This window comes from Lissotriton vulgaris, chromosome 3_1 (assembly GCF_964263255.1).
Source record: "Lissotriton vulgaris chromosome 3_1, aLisVul1.2, whole genome shotgun sequence".
Taxonomy (NCBI): domain Eukaryota; kingdom Metazoa; phylum Chordata; class Amphibia; order Caudata; family Salamandridae; genus Lissotriton; species Lissotriton vulgaris.
The window spans coordinates 539,091,718-539,111,844 of record NC_141689.1 but is presented as its reverse complement, the minus strand read 5'-3'; the positions used below and the strand labels follow the sequence as shown (position 1 = coordinate 539,111,844).

The following is a 20,127-nucleotide window of genomic DNA, read 5'->3' as shown; positions in this document are numbered from 1 at the left end:
TTTGCCCAGCTCTTATGGACTTAAGGAGACGACTTTTAAAAAATATTTTTAATAAATTGAATATTCATACATGCAGACAAGCTGTAATTTGATGGTTGGAGGGATCGTCTCCCATGTTGGCTTGTAGGGGGTTAAATATATGAGAAAAGTACAATCCCTCCTACGACAAGCGGAACTTGGGGAGACAAGAGAAGTTGAAAATGGCAAACCCAACGCTTGATAGATAAAGCTCAGCATGGTCATAACAACTCATCAAAGTCCAGAAAAATGGACAGACTTGAGCTGACCAGCTAAGTAAGAAGAACATAATAGAAAATAAATAAATAAATAAATAATTTTAGGGACCAGTCAAATCCAACATTGTATAAAACAAGCACATTTTTTAATGAATGATTTTCTAATGTATTTTTGTAATAATTTTTAATAATTGGAAACAATAAACTTTTGACTTGACAGTTGGCATAGTGTAAATGAACTGTACAAGAGCAATTATACTGGCTGAAGGTTAGAAATGTATGATCCACTTAAAACAAACATTAAAGGTTTTCACAAGAACCAAGTCAATTACTTGATGGAAATGTGAAGAACTCGCATGAAAAATGATATTACTATATATAAAACCTAAAGAAAAGCACCAAGCTGCCCAGATGTGTCTTTGGTATTCTGCTGAAAGGCATCCAGTGATAGATCAATTCAGGAAGTTAATAAACACATTTATTGCATGCTAGGAAACAAAGAGTACTAGGTGTAACATAGGATAGACGATCATGTCTTGTCTACCTGAACTGCTGCAATTGACTTCTCTCCATGTTGACACATAGATAGGCCACCATCAACAGAGCTGTGTTCCAGTATGCCTCTTTTCTGTTGGGTATCTTAAGGGGGAGGGGGGGGGGGGGGGGTTTTACATCCATTAAGGGGGCTCGGTGGGACGTGAAATAGTTTTAGAAAAAAGAAGAACTTGGCCACCAAAGAAGAACCTGGCCACCAATTTTCGAGCTGCTATTTATTTCAGCAGACTATGAAGCAATGCTGTTAGTCATTGCATTCTTTAACATTTTGCCAAAGCTTAACACATATTTTTTGTACTCCTTTGAATTTTCAGTGAGGCATTCAAAGATACACAACTCATTGTTAAATTAAATAACTAACATAAAAACTCAACACTTATAGTGAAAAGCACATGAAAGTTGTGAAACATGAATTCAATACATTACAAACAATTACACCAGTACACATTGAGTGTAAAAATAACACATTGAACTCTCTCTAACACGCCCTATGCTAGGCTTTGTTTCTAAAAGAGAGAAACTATCGACGGGCTAGGCACTGGGTTTCTGTGGGGATATATATGTATGCTGGACCCTCTGCAGAGTCCGTTATTAGTTAGTACACCCTCGTGGATAAAACGGAAATGCTGACGCGTTTCCAATCCCCAGACTGCTTAAGGGATTATCATCAGGGTTGACACATGGTGTAATCTGTGAAAATGAGGAAACATTTTAGAATGACCACCAACCTCCATCAAGTCTCTCCCAAACATGAAACTGCTATGAGAAAGCAGCCCTTCATAAATGGCAGTGGTCAAGGCCCTTTCTGGGTTTAGAGACCTCCCACATAGGCAAACATGGACTAATGAGCCAGTAGGCACCTGGAAATAGACCAATAGAAACAGAAAGAGGTGTTGGGGTAAGGATCACAACAGGTATCCTGCCTATATGAATTAGAAGGAGAACGAGAGGAAAGGAGAGTACTTGGCCTACAAAAAGGGTTGTTGACCTGACCAATATCTCCTTCCTCATGCATGTTTTATTGTAGCTTCATTACGGAATGGAGGGAGGACACTGATATTGAGTGGCGAAAACAAGGAGGGGACAACCTGGCATACCAGGGGGGCTGTTAACTTGTTTCCTGTCTCTCTCTTCCGAGAGGAGAATTAACCCAAGGCTTTTAATAACAGGCGGCAATAGAAGAGAATATTCCAACAAGGGAAGAAAGAGACTTTTCTTGATATTACTTTGAAGTGTGGTTTGGAATTGTTTTTTTTTAAAGAAATAGCCTTGGGATATGAAAAGTTGCATAGTACGTACTAAATAGCCTGTTTGTATTGCATTTTGACAAATGGTGTCAAAAGTGGGATCAATGTGAACCAACACGTCATGGAGAATCTGTTACAAAATGCTAGAGGAAGGGCAGCAGCAGCTCGGTCAAGCTCTACAGCTACTATAGCAGACCCAGCCTAACCAACTGGTCTTCCAGCAGCTATACAACTGTAGGGGGCCCATCAGGTAACATTTTAAGAAAAACATCAGAAGGGTCGATTTTAGGTAACATATGTAATTTCAGCTTAACAAGAACACCCCTGTATCCTGACTTTGGAAGTATGTTCTTGGGGATGATCCAGAATACTACTTTTTTAGTCTGTCTGAAGAAATAGTACCTGGCTCATGGATGGTAGAGACATTATATTGTTCCGCTGCTAACTGGGGATATTGCAATTGGCTTATTCAGTATGATGATGTAAAGAAGGCCGTTTCAAACTGAAATGCTTTTTCATGTCAACTGTACTATCATGCCAAGGAAAGAGTAGATCAATGGTTAAAGATAACTACGGAAAAATTGGGAACACAATAGTAATGGAGCAATATGTGGAAGCTCTTCTGCCACCAATACAACATTGGGTTAAACAGCTTCCCCAGTCCAGATCGTTAAAGGCTAGTGGACCTGGCATCTGCCTTCCATCACAGTGGAGAAGTGGAAAACCAAATACAGTTTTGAAACTCAGTACATCTGATGAAAAAGAGGTTCCTGAACAATCCATTAGTACGTGTATTATCATGAGTATAGTGCCCTAATGCCATGCTGCTGGGAATGGGAACATATTGCTTGTTTGTGTCCCCATAAAGGAAAACCCTATTCTATGGAGATTGGACTCGTGCATGCAGATTATGGAGAAACGGAACACCCTAAGATACCTGTATCTACATAAACTGAGTGCAATTGGTAAAAAATACCCGAATACTTCAAGGCTGGTGGTAGTGTTTGACTCCCATCAGTAATGAGATCTCAGTTGTGAAATTTGGAGGGGAGAGATCTGATCTCCATTACATACATTAATGGCTATACCCAGTTTGACCTATAAAATGAATATAGATACAAATAGGCAATCAAACCTTTCTAGAGACTGTTGCAACATGGTCATGTTTACACAATCTAGTTATTTTTAATGGAGAAGTCTATGCACATTGCTTACCGCTTGAATCTCCTCCCTTGCCAGGCAGGATCTAGAAAAGTTCAAACTTTTTTTTGGATAGATTGGTATTGACAGCAGGGAAGGAAATTGAGATCCAGCTGTGTCGAGGGAGCTGTTCACCTATTCCCAGTCTCTTTTACCTGGGAGGTTAATTGGCCTGGAACGTCGGTTAAAAGACTGCAGTAGAAGTGAATACTCAAACGTGGGAAGAAAGAGAGTTTACTTGATATTATTTTAAAGAGTGGATTGGAATCTGCATTATGAGGTGGTAGCCTTTGTATATTGACAGCTGTATATGATTTCTTAAATGAACCAACTCTAATCTCACCTTCATTCTGGCTTCCTGTGTTTTGTAACAGTGACGATGATTTCTCAGTTTGGAGGAGCACAATGAAGTTCTATCAACAAGAGTCCAGAAAGATCTCTTAAAATTCGCAATGCTTGTAGCGTACTTATATGTAGAACAAATGACATCAAAATACTTTTACTAGTCATACAACACACAAGTTAAATTCACATTTGGATTGTTTTTTATCATCTTTATTCTTTAATTTTTCAAATTTTGTGTTAAAACAAGAAGACAATTCCAAGATGGAAACAGCCTACACGTTTCGTCCCTATTCACATGGGACTTCTTCAGGGCAACACTCAAACTTGTGGGAAGTCTTATCTTTAATCAACAGTAGGATGCTGAGTGCTCCTAATACACTATTAGAACCTTATATATCTCCTCTGTAGATCCAATGTTTGTTAAACATATATCAGCACAGTCAAATTTGAGTACGTTATTTTGTTTCTTTTCACACTCTCCTAGTGATCCCTTATTAAGTAATCTACAGAGGAAAGGATACCACTTGGCATGAGGTTGACGGGTGATCCCACCCTTTTCAAAGATCATTCAAAGACATGGTTCTATTTCAAAGCATAGAGTGCAAATGTACAAGCACATACTGCTATACAAATGGCCTGGTAATCTCTTTTTATGTAAAGTCTGTTTATTAAATATAAGACAAATAACACAAGCCAAACAAACTGAAGACTCATGTCCCTGTGAAGAAAGCATCAAATAAGCCCACATTCCATGATACATGGCATAACAACATAGCAAAAGCATACATAGTAACCTTATACCACAGTGGGCGTAACGAAGCTCGCTTGAACATCATCTCCATTTATCTAAACAATAGCCCCATTACATGGAAATCGGAAACAGACAAGTCTAGAAGCAAACAAAAAAGGCTCCCAAGAACCCCAGTATTAAACCTGAGCTTATCAATAGTGATGCAATTGAAGCATTGGGGACGCTCTGTGCATAACAACACAATGTCTAAATTCATCATTTTAACTGTGGGGGTCCTTTAGTTGAGAAAACTACAGGGAGCTGTCATTAAATATGTATAAAGAATAAAATGAAAAATGGGCCAAATGTACAGTTTACACAAAGAAGAGGAGAGGAAGATGTGCTGAAAAGGACCAAACTCTGGGGCGGGGCTGTGGGACATCAGAGTGTAGAAAGCCAGGTTGTCTGACTTAGATGGATCATTCCATGGAGTCCGGTTTCTGGCCCCTGGAGTATCATATAAGGAAGTCTTCAAACAGCTGCAAATCCCAAAGTCTGGGGGTACCAACCGGGGATGCCTGGACATAGTAAAGTAGCGTATAGGGGTCTGCCAAATGCGGGTGAAACATGTGTATCTGTGTGATTAGTTCGAGCAGTAAGCAATTCAAGGGCTAAGATGTTCTGCAATCGGAGAAACCACCGGGGGTGCGGGGGGGCTATGGTGGTATATGTGGTTTCTTCCAGAATAGGGCTATCAACTGTCTTGCCGCTCCTAGCATGTGGAAAATCAAGCGCCAATCCGTGAATGTCATAGCATTTAGTGTTAAAGGCTTAATGGCTAAAAGCGTGACTGACGGGGAAGAAGGAATTTGGAATCCCACTACCTCTTTGATGTGGCTGAGGATCTCCTTCCAAAACATTGTGAGATTAGGGCATGACCACCAGATGGGAATAAAATCACCTCTATCCTTCTGGCACCTCCAACAGGTCAGAGGGGAGTAGGGGAATATTTGCTGTAAGCGGGTAGGGGTGTTCTACCACAGCATCATTAACTTATATGCTGACTCGCGTTGCGGCATGATCTGGTATATCTTTGAAATATCTCGCCATAGACAGGCCCACTCTTCAGGAGTTATCTTCCTTTCTAAGTCTGAAGCTCACCGCGTCTGATATCCATTAGACGTGGGCCGCTGTGAATGCTGTAAGACAGTATAGGTATTAGAAATCAGACCCTTCGAACCCTGGAAGTTACGAATCAGGGTTTTGAAGGCGGTAAGTTGTCTAGTGGGTTTCTGGGTGTGGGTTTGGGAGCTAAGCCAGTGGCTTATCTGATCGTATTTCATACATGTTCCCCTGGTGAGATGAAACTTTTGCCTACATTGGTCGAATGTGAGAAAGTCGCCGCCCTGAAAGAGATTCTGGATAACCCGGCATTCACCCTCCATCCATTTACTAAATTCCTGAGGCTGCAATGCCGGGGGGATCATGAGAATATGGACTATAGGCCTATTAGGGGATGGAAATGTCTTCAGACCTCGGGAGACTGCTAACTTGTACCATATCTCAAGATCTGTCTTTGTAGGGGTAGCGATATAGGCGCTGCGGGGAGGCGCCCCTTGTGGGAGCCAAGCCAGGTCCCGCAAAGGCCTACAGGATACCACCCGGTGGAACCACTGTTTTTCGCTTTTGCGAACCACCCACTCTGATCCTAATCTCTTTTAAAAGACATCTAGTCTCTTAAAAAATAAATCCTGGTTTGACTTTCAACTATAGACAATGATAACTTCTGCATGTTGTGTATAGCATTCACAGAGAGTCATTAGTGTGAACATCAAATTCTGAGTCCAACACCTTGCGCAGCAAAGTGACATAATGGCTGATAACACTCTTCTGTCTCACATACCTTCTCCCACATCTCTCAGGTCTTGACAGACTCAAAAGGGGAGGGTTCTCATGCAGATCCTGTCAGTATGGTTCCTGCTCTGTTTGAGCTAATAAATAGCACAGAGCGCCGCTTCAGACGGGAATGAGAGTAGCATAGGTTGTTGGGGAAGGGGGCAGGAATTCAGGTATAGTTTAAAAAAAAATATATTTAATGGGGTGTTGAAAGGCTTTATTGGCGGTCGCGTGGGACGGTGGCAGGACAGCAGGTATTAGGGTTTATAAATATTGGGATATGGTGGATGTTTTGTGTATTTGGACAGTGGAGGGCACTAAAGCTGGAAGGGAGAGTATTTGGAAACCAGGTAATATTATTTCTAAAGCACAGTTAAGTGAGGGCTGCTGAAGAATTTGAGGCCATGTGGTGTAGGGATTCCCTTTGTCTCCTCTTCCTCTGGTCAGCTAATGATTAGGATAAGTTGTAAAAGGGAAGAGGATTGGGGGGGGGGGGGCGTACATAACTTAAACCTGTAGATGGTTAGCAATCAATAACGTGGAGTATACCGCATCATGGTTCCAAATGAAAATATAGACAACTGAAGCTTTGCCCTCTTTATCTTTCGGAACACTTTAGCGGGAAATAATTTAATTATTGACAGTAAGTGGTCTGTAATTCTATTTATTAAGGGCTCATCTTTTTTTTATTGTTAAGAGATGAAGATAGCCCATGTTCAGATAGATTTCTGGTTCTTGAGATGTGAGCCTGATCTACTCATCAAGCTAGTCTCCGTCTTCAGCCCGCCCCTCCTGAAAAGAGCATTATTGTGCTGGAGAAAGGCATTGTCATATACCTCTTCAACACTACCATATTTGGCGAACATTCCCCTACTGGGTATTCCCACACCACAGGGCAGACTTATAGGGAACAGGATCCGTGGCTGGGTGGAGAACGGAGTGGCAGAGTTTGGGGCCTTTTTGGAGATGGGACCCTTCTGGATCACAAATCCTTTTTACAGGCCACAGGTGCTCCTACACGTTTATACCTATTGCATGCTATGGTCTCCCATTACATTAAAAACACCTGGGTCCCGCAATGTACGGAACCCCCACAGCATTCCCTGATTCACCTCTTACATTACATTTGGAATGGGGGACACTGTCAGATGGCTATATACAGGTGTTCGCACACATGCAGCAGCAACACTTGTATCCCGTAGAACAAAATGGTCCGAGGACTCCGCTACTAAAATTTCGGACAAAGCCTGGAAGTGCTTACTTGAACACCTCAGGAGAGTGTCCCGTAACTCTAGACTAAAATTTATACAGACCATGGTTTTACAAAGGTCATATCTCACCCCACACCGGATCCACCGTATGTTCCCTGAGGCTCCCCATAATCGCCCTCGTTGCAAAGGAGACGAGGCTGACTACCTTCACATGCTGTGGTCATGCCCTCGCATTAGGGACTACTGGGATGGCGTCCGGGGTTGCCTGGGTGAGATCACACGCATTCTCATTGCAGATGCCGTTCTGGACTGTCTCATGGGCCTTCGTAGACGTTCAAGTAAACTGAAGGTAGAATTGTGATTTGCAGACCTGGCCCTCGTCCTAACAATCATAGCTAATACTATGAGATGGAAGTCCCCCAGGTGCCCAACGTTGTCCAGCTGGCAAGAGGACATGATACAGTGGGGGAAAGAGTGTGTAGCCCTAAGGAGGGAGGAGGAGAAGGAACTCCAAGAGCGGCCCAACTCAATGGGATGTCATGCTTCAAGGGTTTGAACTTCTTGACCCTCTACCCCTGCATGGTACCCCGACAACATAGTTACGGCTCTTCAACCACATGCTTAAAAGCCCCTGAGCCCCAGACCCCCACTCGGTCACTTTAGCAACATATAGACCCCTTAGGTAAACACCGTTCAGACCGCCCTTGGATACTAATGGCATTACCATACAACAGACCCAGAGCTTGGTACGGGAGGGTTAGGGTGGGAGGGCATAGTTGGGATTGTTTATTTCAGTCCAAGAGGAAAACTCTGCTTTGTAGTCTGAATGTTCGAATATTACGGCAGCATTGTACTTGAAAAATGTCGTTTGCACTTTTAAGTGATCGCAGTTCCTCTACAGCTACATTCTATGTACCACTGTATAATGGTTTAACATGCAGTATTGTTTCCATATGCCCATAATGTGGATCAAAAAGAAAATGACCGTATTGTGATAATTTTACTCTGTCACATTGCTAAGGTTCCTCAATGAAGTTTGTTAAAAAAAAAAAGCTAGTCTCCGTCTTAATATTTTCTTTAGTTTATGTATTTCAATGTGACTTAAGAATTCTTGTGGGACATAGGTACTACTGTTATGTTATGTTATCTATTTATAGATGAAGCGCGTGGTTATATAAAAGATGTGATCAGACTGACACTACCATCAGTGAAAAGTTAATAGAGAATATGTGATGTACAATAGCCGGGTTTTGAAGATTTGTCTAAACTTCAAGTGATTATTTAATGTACTCAAACCATGTTTACTTATATAAGGCAACAGTCATGAGAGGCTTGATTAGTGGAAGCATAGTGTAATTGCTTTATTTCAATTTGAATATGAACATCACACTGTTTTTAATAACATTTCTGGAATTGTTTGCTATTAAATTAGAAATTAAATGATTTTCTTAAGATATTGTTACTATTATCACACATTTTATTTTGAGCATGATAATAATTATGTCCTTTTCTTCTGCATTCCATCAACACGATTATAAAAGAGGCACAGTCCTGTAAGTACGGGTGTATTCTTTTTTATTTATATTGTTGTTAAAATCTATGTAAAGTTGTGAACATTTCACAGCCAACTTCATTTCTGATCATTAAGACTTGCACAAGTGTTTTAATGTTCTTTTTATTTTCACATGTCTTTTGGCAATAATATTCTTTTAACTTGAATTTGAACTCTCCCCTTAGAGGCATATTCACAAAATATATTTTAGACTATGTGAAGTCGTACTATTTTATGTATTCCAATTTGCAGTTGACAAACTTCCAGCCGGATTTTCCGCTGCTGCTTCTCCTGTCTTTTCTCCATGGAGATTTCTGCTCTAGTGGCAGATATCTTCACACATATAGAGATTGGATTTAGTAGTAAATGTTGGATGGACAAAAGAGAGTTAATGTAAAATGGGGAATAATTGCTACAAAATGGACTGTGTTATTGGAATTTGAAGGTGGGATTTAAAAAAGACACATGGCAGTACAAAACACACACCTACATAAGAATAATGCAATTGTAAAACACAAAATATACATCTAAATCTACTACAGTAGTATTTCTGGTAATGTAGGTTCAGATGTACCCCTGCCCACCCCTGCCTTGGAATAGGTCCAGCATCATGCATGCCTAAGCCCTGATACTGCAACACACTCCCATAACAATCAGTAGAAGTAGGCAATAACACAAACACATAGGAAAATGTATAAAATAAACTAATTAAATTGCATTTAGATTTAAATATTTTTTTATTGTTTTGTTTATTACTGTGTATTTAAAAAAGTCATTGCATTATAAAATGTTAACATATTGTAAATGATAACTTAGTTTGAAAAACATTTAAGTCACAAATAAAAAAATAGATCCATTGTATCCAAGATTGTGATCCATTGAACACATAGGTAATGTAAGGGATGGGGAGGAAAGATTAAAATTTCATTCAACAAAATGTAAATTCAAAAAGTTGAAATGTAAAATGTTAAGTTCTAGCGCAAGTGAATCTCTTGTTACAGTGGTAGTCCTAAGTGAATATGAGTTAGAAAATTATGTTTTGATATTTTTCAAGAGAAAAATAATCTTTCTTTTTTTAACTTAAAATTAATTTTCTTAAAATTCCCTTTTTATTTCACACAGCGAGGTCTCTTCCACCAAGGTAGAGATCTCAGCAGAAGGTTACTAATATTAATGTTTTGGTAATCATTTCATTTGTAGTAGTCTCCAAATCCTCAGTTGAAGGGAGTGGAGACTTGTAATGGCTACATCTAGGTGTATGTGCATGAAAATGTTGAATTCCACCGTTAAAGAGATTTACACCTAGGTGTAGATGTACATGCGAGGAGATCTTCACACGTGCACTAACCTTTGTGAATAGGGTCTTCGGTGTTAATGCTCTATAAGACGTCCATGTTTTCCTCCTTTGCAATTACATCTATTTAGATATGTTATCATTTTATGTGTGATAGTAATACATTGTTAAACTAATTGTTACTTTTTGTATTTTTTAGGGGCTGAATACGAGAAATGTATCTAGTAAGATATCTTTTTTATTTTTTACACTATATTATTCTAACATTGTATTTTTCTTTTGTAACATTTTACTTCAAATTGAGGCAGTGTATAACATAGAGAAAGGTTAGATGAACACTGGATATTAAGGAATCTACTTCAATACACCGATGTAGCACTCCCCTACTGTTATACCCTTCTCAATGTCACCTCTTTACACACACAAATATCCAACAGGGAACTCTATTCCAGGACACACATTTTAAATACAACATGTTTTAAAACAAAAGTCTTTTTCACAGGACAACATGCCTATAAGAAATGTTATCTTTTTTTAATTTAAATCAGCCAAATTAGAATTCAGTAATGTATTTGTTAGAAAACACTATTGAAGAACTGTGTTTCTAAAAGAAAAGAAAGTGGGGATAGAGCTCCTACACCTGAATAGTGTGGAACTCTCGCTCTCATTTTAAGAACTTTGAAAGCTGCCTTTACCCCATGGTGCGGAGCATACAGGCAGTTGGTTTTGATACTTAACAAGGAGTGACCAGTAACACTTCAACCTTGTTTGAAGGTTGTTTTATGTAAAAACTCAGTGTTCCTGGTTATTTTTTGTTTCCTTAACTTTTTGTTGCTTTTTGACCAGTTTTTAGAGGTTTCAAAACCTTTTCTGCCAAATGTTTTTCTTCTCTCATTTCTTTTCTCAGCCTCCATGCCTGCTTTTGTGACACATGCCCCTCCTATGGCAAGATGCCTTAGAAGGACATTCATGATGTGTACATAGTCTGTCTTCGTAACTTTTACATTGTGAAGGGTGTGTCTTTATTAGACAAACAAGCATACTCTATTCCCTTAGTATCTTATTTATACTGAATTTTGATTAGAAGAACTTTCTGCTAGCAACAATTCCAAAAGCAGGCTTGTAGGAAGAAGCTGACCAACTGCTTAGGATGGGTATTTAAGGTGCCCCAGCTCAGTGAAGACCGAGCTTAGAAGGGGTGATGGCGAAGGCACTAAGACCGAGACCACTGAGTCTATTTCTGCAACTCTGGGAGGGCCTATAGTGCTAATGTTGAAGGGTGAGGGGCAGGTGACCTAGATGATGCTGCAGTACTGGAACAATGCTCAGGAGAAATGGCTCTGCAGGTAGAATGTTGTGTCTGTAGTAGGCTAGAGAAGTGCTATAGCTTCTGCCACCATGTAGTGGATCCGCAAATCCGAGACCACCTCCTGATTCCCCACAGACTTTGTCACATTTGCAGGAGTGAAAGAAGAGAAGGAGACTGGGTATCAGAGGAGGTGGAATCCTGCAAATGTCCATTTTGTGTGAGAATATTTTCAGATTACCAATTAATCCTAAGCATGACCGATATCGGCTGCCATTTATCCTTGCCACTGCACCCCTTCTGAAATAGTTTGCAAGTGGTCATCAGCCATAGTGACCCAAAAAGGAAGACCGCTTATGTACACCAGTTAATCTCATCTCTAACAGGCTGGGTATGCAGGCAAAGCCCTGCTCCCATAGTGGGATTTGTAAGATCAGGAAGCACTGACGAAAACAACGTTTGGCCACACAAACACATTCCGGCAACTTCAATGGGTGCCACTAAAATGATTAAACTGGGAGTGGAGCCAAGATGGCAGAAAGTTATGTTTCCTCTGTTGGCTGTCTGCATGAGCGTAGCAGAGAACAAAGCCTTTTCCGCTGGGACAGAAGTTGGATAGAGAGGGTAGAGACTGAGGAACAGGTAAATGGGTACCCAAACACCCAGAGAGACTTCAAAACAAAGATAACCCTGATCTGCAGCAATCCCTGACAAGGCCAAACACATAAACTGGAGAGGGTGGTGGTGGATGTGAGGACCTGGGATCACTCAACCAAGCAGGGCTTAACATGCTTTAGACTCCGTCTTCCTGTGAGTGAGAGGTTCCTTCACTTAAGTCGAATCAACGAAGATAACATAACAGACAATGTGCTCTCAACAATCCAGGCGCTGGCCAAAATTATATTTCCAAAATGTTTTTGAGGTCTGTGAAAGGGAGCTGGGATTTGTTCCAGTGCATTACTTGCATTCCCATAGCTGGAGAGAGTCGACCCAGATGCTGGAGTGAGAAGAATGTTTGTCTTTTGAAATTCTGTAAACTTTTTGTTAACTGTGAGATGCTGATGACTGTACCTAAGCACTGCCAATTGGTAAAATAATAGGGGGGAGGGGTTAGGACTGAGACTCAGTTGTGGAAGGTCAGGAAGTTTCTGAGTGAGGGAGAACTGCTGTAAGACCCCAGTTGGGAGGCCACATGACAGCCAAGGGCTACTGAGCCATAGATCTGGAGGTTGGAGTCTATTGTCTCTACTATCATGGGACCTGTCATACTGTGGCTCTGCAAACTGGAACAAGTACAGCCCTTGCAGCATTTCGTTCTCAGTGGTAGCAATAACTGCCAGTCGGAAGCTTCTCATAGGTTAGTGTTGGGATTCTCTGACTCAGCACTCAACACCTCCTCCAGCAATGCAACAAGATACATTTTGAGCCTAGTGCTTCTCTTTTCAAAAGGCAAGTAAGTTTTAACACAAAAATCAGAAATAATACACTCCTGTGGGAATACCCTATTTATGGATGTGAGTCTTTGACACTTCGAAATGGGTCTGCTCCCTCTAAGTGCTATACCCTGTTTCCACCTCTGTCTACATCTTGCAGTCGTCATGGTGTGTGACTCAGCTTTTCATAAGGTGCAGCCACACTGTTTCACACACAGTATCTAGGGTACAGGGAGTGTTGAAGCCTCTAACCTGTCCTTGGTCGAATTAGCACAGGGGCTGTCTTGGTTCGTCCCGCAGTGGCAACTTCACCAGCGATAGGTAAGGCCTTCTCCACCCAGCATGCATAGTCTCAGCAAGTGCTTCTGACGATGGCCCTCTTCAGTTGTCGACGTACGTTGATGCGAGTAGACCAAGGGGCTTCAGCGGTACTTTGGTGACTCTTTAATAGTCAGTCAGATTGGGGCCTCCCTGGGTAGAGAAAGCTGGCAGTCCTGCTTTACTGGTGTGGGGCTCTGGTCACGGCGACACCCTTTCAGATGCTGTGCTGGGATACAACAGCAGTTATCCAATAGGGCTAAGAGGTGTTTTGTGCCTCAGCTGGCGGACGCCATCTTCGACATATAGTGCCATGAGGCGACACCACCAAATCTTAAAAGCAGGGTGGCCCTGAGGAACTTCTGGGCAGTGCACGATCATCTACTCATTGCGGGGCATCCCAGGTTTGATAAGTCTGTACTTCAATAACGGTACGGGTTGGTGCATTCTCTGGCACATAGGAGGTGCCATAACGAGGCAAATATCCCGGGCTCATTTGGGGCTACCAATTGGGCATACGTCTCCTGGCGCCTTGGGGTGATGCTGGGGACAACATGAGATTGCCCAAACACTTTGGCAGTGTTGTGGCTCTTTCAACAAAGCTGCACCAATAGATCAGCTCTCCCAATCTCATTGGTTGCGTTTAGGTGACGATTCACTGTTGGACTGAACCCCTACACCAGAGTCAGTTACTACACAGGTAGGACTCCTTTTTTCCTAAGGACAAGTTCAGACATTCCTCCTTCAGATTGGACACCCGGTGACGTTCCCTTACCTCTCTGGGATTTGACAGTCAGACGGACACCAACCCTTGGTTCCACAGCAATCCTCTGAGTACTCTATGTGGTATCCCTTCCTTGATCGAAGAGAACTTAGAAGTTGAAAAACAATTAGAAACAGCAGCTTCCACTTAATTTTATTATTGTAGACAGACGTGGATTGCAAAGGTGCCTTCATCAAACTGGTTTGAAGCAGTTTCCCTTTCATGTCTCTCAGTCAGGCCATCTACCTGGCCTAGCCTTTTTCTTGAGTGATCTTCTACACAGAAGGGCTGTTTCCAGCTGGAGCACCCACCACAGAGGAACAGTAGAGGTGTGAGCAGGCTGCACCGTGGCTATTTATGACCACTCCTGACATATTGGACCCCTCTCTTGTTTTTGAGATGGATCAGGAAGGGACAAAGTTCTGCTCTTCTTCCCTTCTAAGGAACCCTTCATCCCTTACAACAGATACTACAGTCCTCGCCCTTCACCCTCCTGCCTTCCACTAAAAGGTAGTTGCAAGAAGACTAATAGATCTCTTGATCAGAAAGAACCTAACTACTTCTAATCGAAAGGCTGTCTCAGATTTCCTCACTTCAGTGTCTGGTTTTCCCCCTCCCACCTCAGGAATACTTTTCTGCCATCTAGGGAAATTAACCTCACCATCATCCTGTTACACATGCTCAGGGTCTTCCAAAATAGACCACAGAGGCTTGTAACACTCTGGTTCACCAAGACACACATGTACTGCATACTAGCATACACAAAAGCTCATTGTTTAGAATCTCTAAGCTATGATGTTAGGCACACTGTGCGCAGTGGAACTTTTAGATGCATGGGCTTTAAGGTTTGCAATCACACGATTCAGGTAAAAAGGCCTGGTCACTATAATCCTCTATAAAGCATGGTATGCTGCCTTCCCCGTGCTACACTTGCGAAACCTGTGACAGGGATAGTCATTATTTTTGTCACTATTTGTCACTTCTTTTTGGCAAGGTTGATTTTTAAATTGCCTAGAAAAGCACACGCCACTCCCCTTCTACAACAGCTACACTGGCTCCCTCTCAAGCAGCGGGTCAGGTTCAAGGGCCTGTGCATCGTACATAAAGCACAGTATGGATTGGCTCCCAATTACATCAAAGACCGTTTGAAGTCTTATGTGCCTGGATGGTGTCTGCGGTCATCTGAGTCTAGCTTGTTGGCCTGCCTGCGCTTTAATAGAGCTACCTTGGGGGGGACGGGTTATCTCAGTATTGATTCCCCAGCTCTGGAACAAGCTACTGGATAGTATGCGCAGGGAACCCACCTTACTCCCGTTCAGGAGGAAACTCAAGACCATTTTGTTCACTGAGGCATTTGGATAAGTTCACCCTAATTTGTGCTTAGTCCAGCAGGAATAAGAGATCCCCGGGTTCTTGGTCTATGCTGCAAGCGCTTAGAGACCTCTTGGTGATTTGGCGCTCTAAAAATATGAACTAACATAACATAACTATGAACCCTTCAGGTTTAGGGCAAGTCCAGAACTTGACTTATTTAAGGGCCAGCACAGGTGGTCACATACATACTAGATTTTTATGCGGCAAGGACAACATGCAAAAACCATGATCACAGATTCTTACTGTTTGGGCACGCTGGATCTGGGACACAACTGTACATCATGAACTGGACATACCTGTCTTAAATCCTGCTCTTTTGTTTTTTTGTATATTAATTGATTGAGCGTTAAGCCATACAATACAAATGTCTTAAGGAAGAAAAAACGAACTTTTTTTCTAGAGCCCAGACATAGTTTTGTTTGTCTCGTTAAATATACATGTGGGTGTCCAAAGATGTGGTGGTCAGTGACTGGTACCTGCCCTATAGACCAGTAATAAACACCCAAACTTGCATTCTCGGGCCGGAAAAACGACTTGGTCTGCAACATATATTCTATACAGCAACTAACAATACTTGTTAACCTTCATTAGAGAAATGGCCGCCCGTTATTGTTAACCCATCCATCCCGCCCCATTTCCTGTGGGTTTGATAATGGGACAAATCAGTGAGAAACCAATAAAATGACAACACTGATGTTATCAGTTATTCTAGTTCCCTAATAGCATTGTCGCCAGCGCTTGGGAGTGAGGGTTTGAATGTTTCTAACTTCATGTAAAATGATCACTTTTAATAAATGCCTCTTAATTCAGTTATTTAAACTGATGAGCTAATTTGGAACGCCACCATGTATTGAAGAAATACACATTTTTGAATTTTGAAGATACTTTGTTTTTTTTGGTATGATGTTTGTTGCGTGATTTACATGCCAAACATTTTCCTGACTGAGATCGTGCATGGACACTTGGAGCCAAGCCTGTCTGGCTTGGCTCCATCTTGGCTCTCCCTGTTAATTTGTTTGCTCACCCACCTCTCATTTCCCCTAACCACGCTCTTATGGACTCAATGCATCTTTTCAATTTCTCCTTGTCACCCTTCTTGGACTCAGCTTCACCATCCAGGCAGGTTAAATGCCTTCCATGGCCCTCACGGGACCACTGCCCTGAAAGCATGCCTTATGTTACAAAAGAAATATTTCAGTGGGCTCGCCCTCAAAAACACTCATCAGCCATTCTTCTCTTCCATTTCTCTTGGATCCTCCTTTCCTTGTGTCCCTCTTCCTTGGATGACTTCTCCTGCCCAATTACTGGGGCAATAAGCATCCTTACCCCTTCTACCTTATAACCAGTGTTATACTTCTAAATTTTCTGCTCTAGAGTACCGGAACTTCTCTTTGTCTAAAGAGAGTACCGTTACTCATGGGGCAGCAAGCCAAGATCAGGGCAATTGGCGTGCACAAAAAGAAGCGCAACCCAGCTGACAATGAGTCGGTCCGTTTTCCTGAAGCACTCTGATCGAGTGCTAATCTACCCCCCACAATGTGTTAATTGAGCGGCAGCCTACAGGCATTCAATCAGAGCTCAACCCTCCTCTAACGTGCCTGCACAGGCCCATGTGTGGTGCCCAACTGGGCGCCACACTGGTGTCTCCCTTTTCAATATGACTGGGATAGTCTATGGGTGCATAATGACGGTCCCAAGATCTACTGTTGAGTCGCGTGATGAACCCTCAGCAATAAATAATGGAGAAACAGCCAGGTTCCTTATGTCGTAAAAGTGCCTAAATCCACGAAATAAATGTAAATTAAATCACTGTAGCGTACGAAGAGGCATTGGACGCATCCTGCATGCTCTTTGTACATAGGATTTCATGCATTTTTGTGAGAACCCGACTGCCCGCTATTATGCCTAACACAAAACTTTGGTTCTTTTGGGCGATTCTATTCAAATCTATGCTTTGGAATCAGAACAAAAAGTAGATGAACAAAAAAGGGACGGAAAAACAGGGTTGTAAAAATAATTATAAACAATTACAAATATATTCATAAATTTCAATACATAATTGTGGGTAAGTTCTCCCGCGCTGATGCAAATGGCGGGCGGCTTTAACACACTGCGTATACTAACCTGCTTATCAAATGGCAGGTCCCTACGAGTAGATTTTCCAATCCCCCAACCCCATACATTTTTTTTCAATTGCTGCGGAGTTGCAGTTTCAGCTTTGCTCCACAGGCAAACCACACGCCATATTAACAAGTCCTGTCCATCATCCTGTTTGAGTAAAATAGATCAAAGACGCCTCTTTTAATTCGCTTTTGGATTGCAATTGTATTTAGTGATGTTTGTACAGTTCAAGATGGTCGGGCCTCGGTGCCATGGGTTAGAGCACTGTAACAACAGAAAAAACACGACCCTGCAGAGACACAAACACTCACCAATCTGCAAACCATCTAACGATGCAGCTTTGAAAGTACATGGTCTTAATGTCGACAGGCACAAATATAATCACTGAAACGTCCACATTATACAATAAATTATGAACTAATAGGGACTTCTATTCTCTTCAAATACACTTGGTTCTGGTAAAAACAACAAATGATATATCAATAACAACCCTGGCAGGAAGTTTGGGAGGGTCCCGACTCACACTGTGATTACTGACACGGTGTCTACTCGGGTTCTGTGGAGTCACTAGCACTCTAGCAGGGACATTTTAAGGATTTTGGAGGCCCTGACCCAAACGTATTATTGTGGCCCCTATTGGGAACAGTTTTGAAATCCTGATTCAATTTCAGCTCGTTCATACAGTCTTTGGCCAGATCACGAACAGACACATTTGTCCAAATTCTAAATGTTTTTACATCAAATATTCATGGATAGTGCTGTGTGTTTTCAACATTGTAACACAGCAGTAGCTCACTAATTATGCTACAAATAATCTTCGTGACACCCTCCCATTTCTCATATGTGAAGTCCTGTTTTGACCTATAAGAAAGTTTTTTGTATGGATGTTGCATGAAACAAACACAACATTTCTCTGCAAAATATCTGTAATAGTCTCTCACATATCGCCCACAATAAAAATAAATTAAAGGAAACCTGGTATTTCAAATAAATTGTTCAAGAATTGGTACACGTCATAAGGGCAAGACTCTGCAGAACAGAGATAGCTCTGTCTGGGGGCCCCCTGAAAGACTGGGGCCCTGGGCTATAGCCCACCTTTCCCATGCCTTAAAATGTCTCTGCACTCTAGGTGTTTGATCAGGGCCTGCTAACAAGCATATCTCCTGACTAGGGAATTCGGAGAAGGCTTCCTGCAGGTATAGCAGAGTAGGGCAGCAGTTGTTTGGAGCCAGACTGAGGAGGAAGGTAGTGATAGTAATAATGTGCAGAGCCGGTGGGAATCAAAGTTTAGTAATGTGGGCAGAGGTGAATGTAAGCGTATCTAAAGCACATGCATTCCTGCCAAGTACCACACATCAGGCATTAGACTATCGCATTTCAGTGCGGTGATCCTCATCAAACTGGAGCGCTGCTATAATGCACAATGCTACGGGCAGGCTGCTCTCGGAGATGGTACGGGTACGCAGAGGCACCCGACAGGGTTGCCCCCTGTCACCCCTCCTTTTCTCTCTGGCCATCGAGCCCCTGGCGGCTCTACTACGGGACAGGGGAGCGGAATGGGGGATTCCGCTGGCTGACGGAGTGCACACGGTCTCGCTATATGCGGACGACCTGCTGCTCTATGAGCGGGACCTTACCGCGGTACCCGCCGCGCTGTCGGACATTTTCCGGACCTTTGAGGAAGTGTCGGGTCTCAAGGTCAACTGGACCAAGTCCGGAGTGTACTCGTTCAGCCCGGACCTGGGGGAGTGCGATGTGCACCTTGGAGGCACTCGGCTTGCATGGTACCCGAACACGTTCAAATACCTCGGGCTATACATCTACAGGGACCCGCAGGACATACTGGAGGGCAACCTGGTGCGCGCTATCTCCTCGTTGCGGGCCCAGATGGCCTTCTGGAAGACTCTGCCATTGAACGTGCCCAGCCGGATTGCACTATCCAAAATGATAGCTCTGCCCAGGCTACTCTACCACTTCGCAAACATCCCACTGTATGTTCCCACAAGGATCTTCTGCGACCTGGAATCAATGCTCCACGGCCTGATCTGGAACGCAGGACGCCCACGCGTGGCCCTGGCGAAGCTGTACTCCCCGACTGCGGAGGGAGGGCTGGCAGTCCCCAACATGGAGCTGTATTACCTGGCCGCGCAGTTACAATGGTTGACGTACTGGTTCAGCGGCTCACATCTCGACGACACGGCCACCGCAGACTACCAGTGGACTCATCCACAGGTATGCGCCTTGTTTCACCCACTGACCAAGGGACCCCGCCCTCTACCCCTGCACATGGCTGTAGCCCGTAAATGCTTTGTCCGTAGCCTGAAACTGACGCAGAATGTCAGGCCGTATGCCCCCGCCCTCCCCCTGGTGGGCACTCCCCGGAGGAGTGGGATGGTGACACCACGTAACCTGGAGCTCTGGACTGCAGCTGGAGTGGAGACCATGGGCGACCTGTATGCGGACGGGGCTCTGCTCCCATTTGCGGAATTGTCGGAGGGCACGGGTCTGCCAGCGGGACAATTCCTGCTTCACGCATCAGTAATACG

General features: G+C 42.9%; 1 protein-coding gene across 2 annotated transcripts in view; it reads left to right on the top strand.

Annotated features, from left to right (window-relative positions):
- Nucleotides 1-20,127, top strand: part of FCHO2 (FCH and mu domain containing endocytic adaptor 2) — a 1,161,485-nt gene that overhangs the window by 629,519 nt on the left and 511,839 nt on the right. For both annotated transcript variants that reach the window (XM_086960798.1, XM_086960797.1), the window contains exon 14: nt 10,466-10,490. In XM_086960798.1, the coding sequence (XP_086816924.1) occupies nt 10,466-10,490 (25 nt within the window). The remainder of the gene's footprint in view (nt 1-10,465; nt 10,491-20,127) is intronic.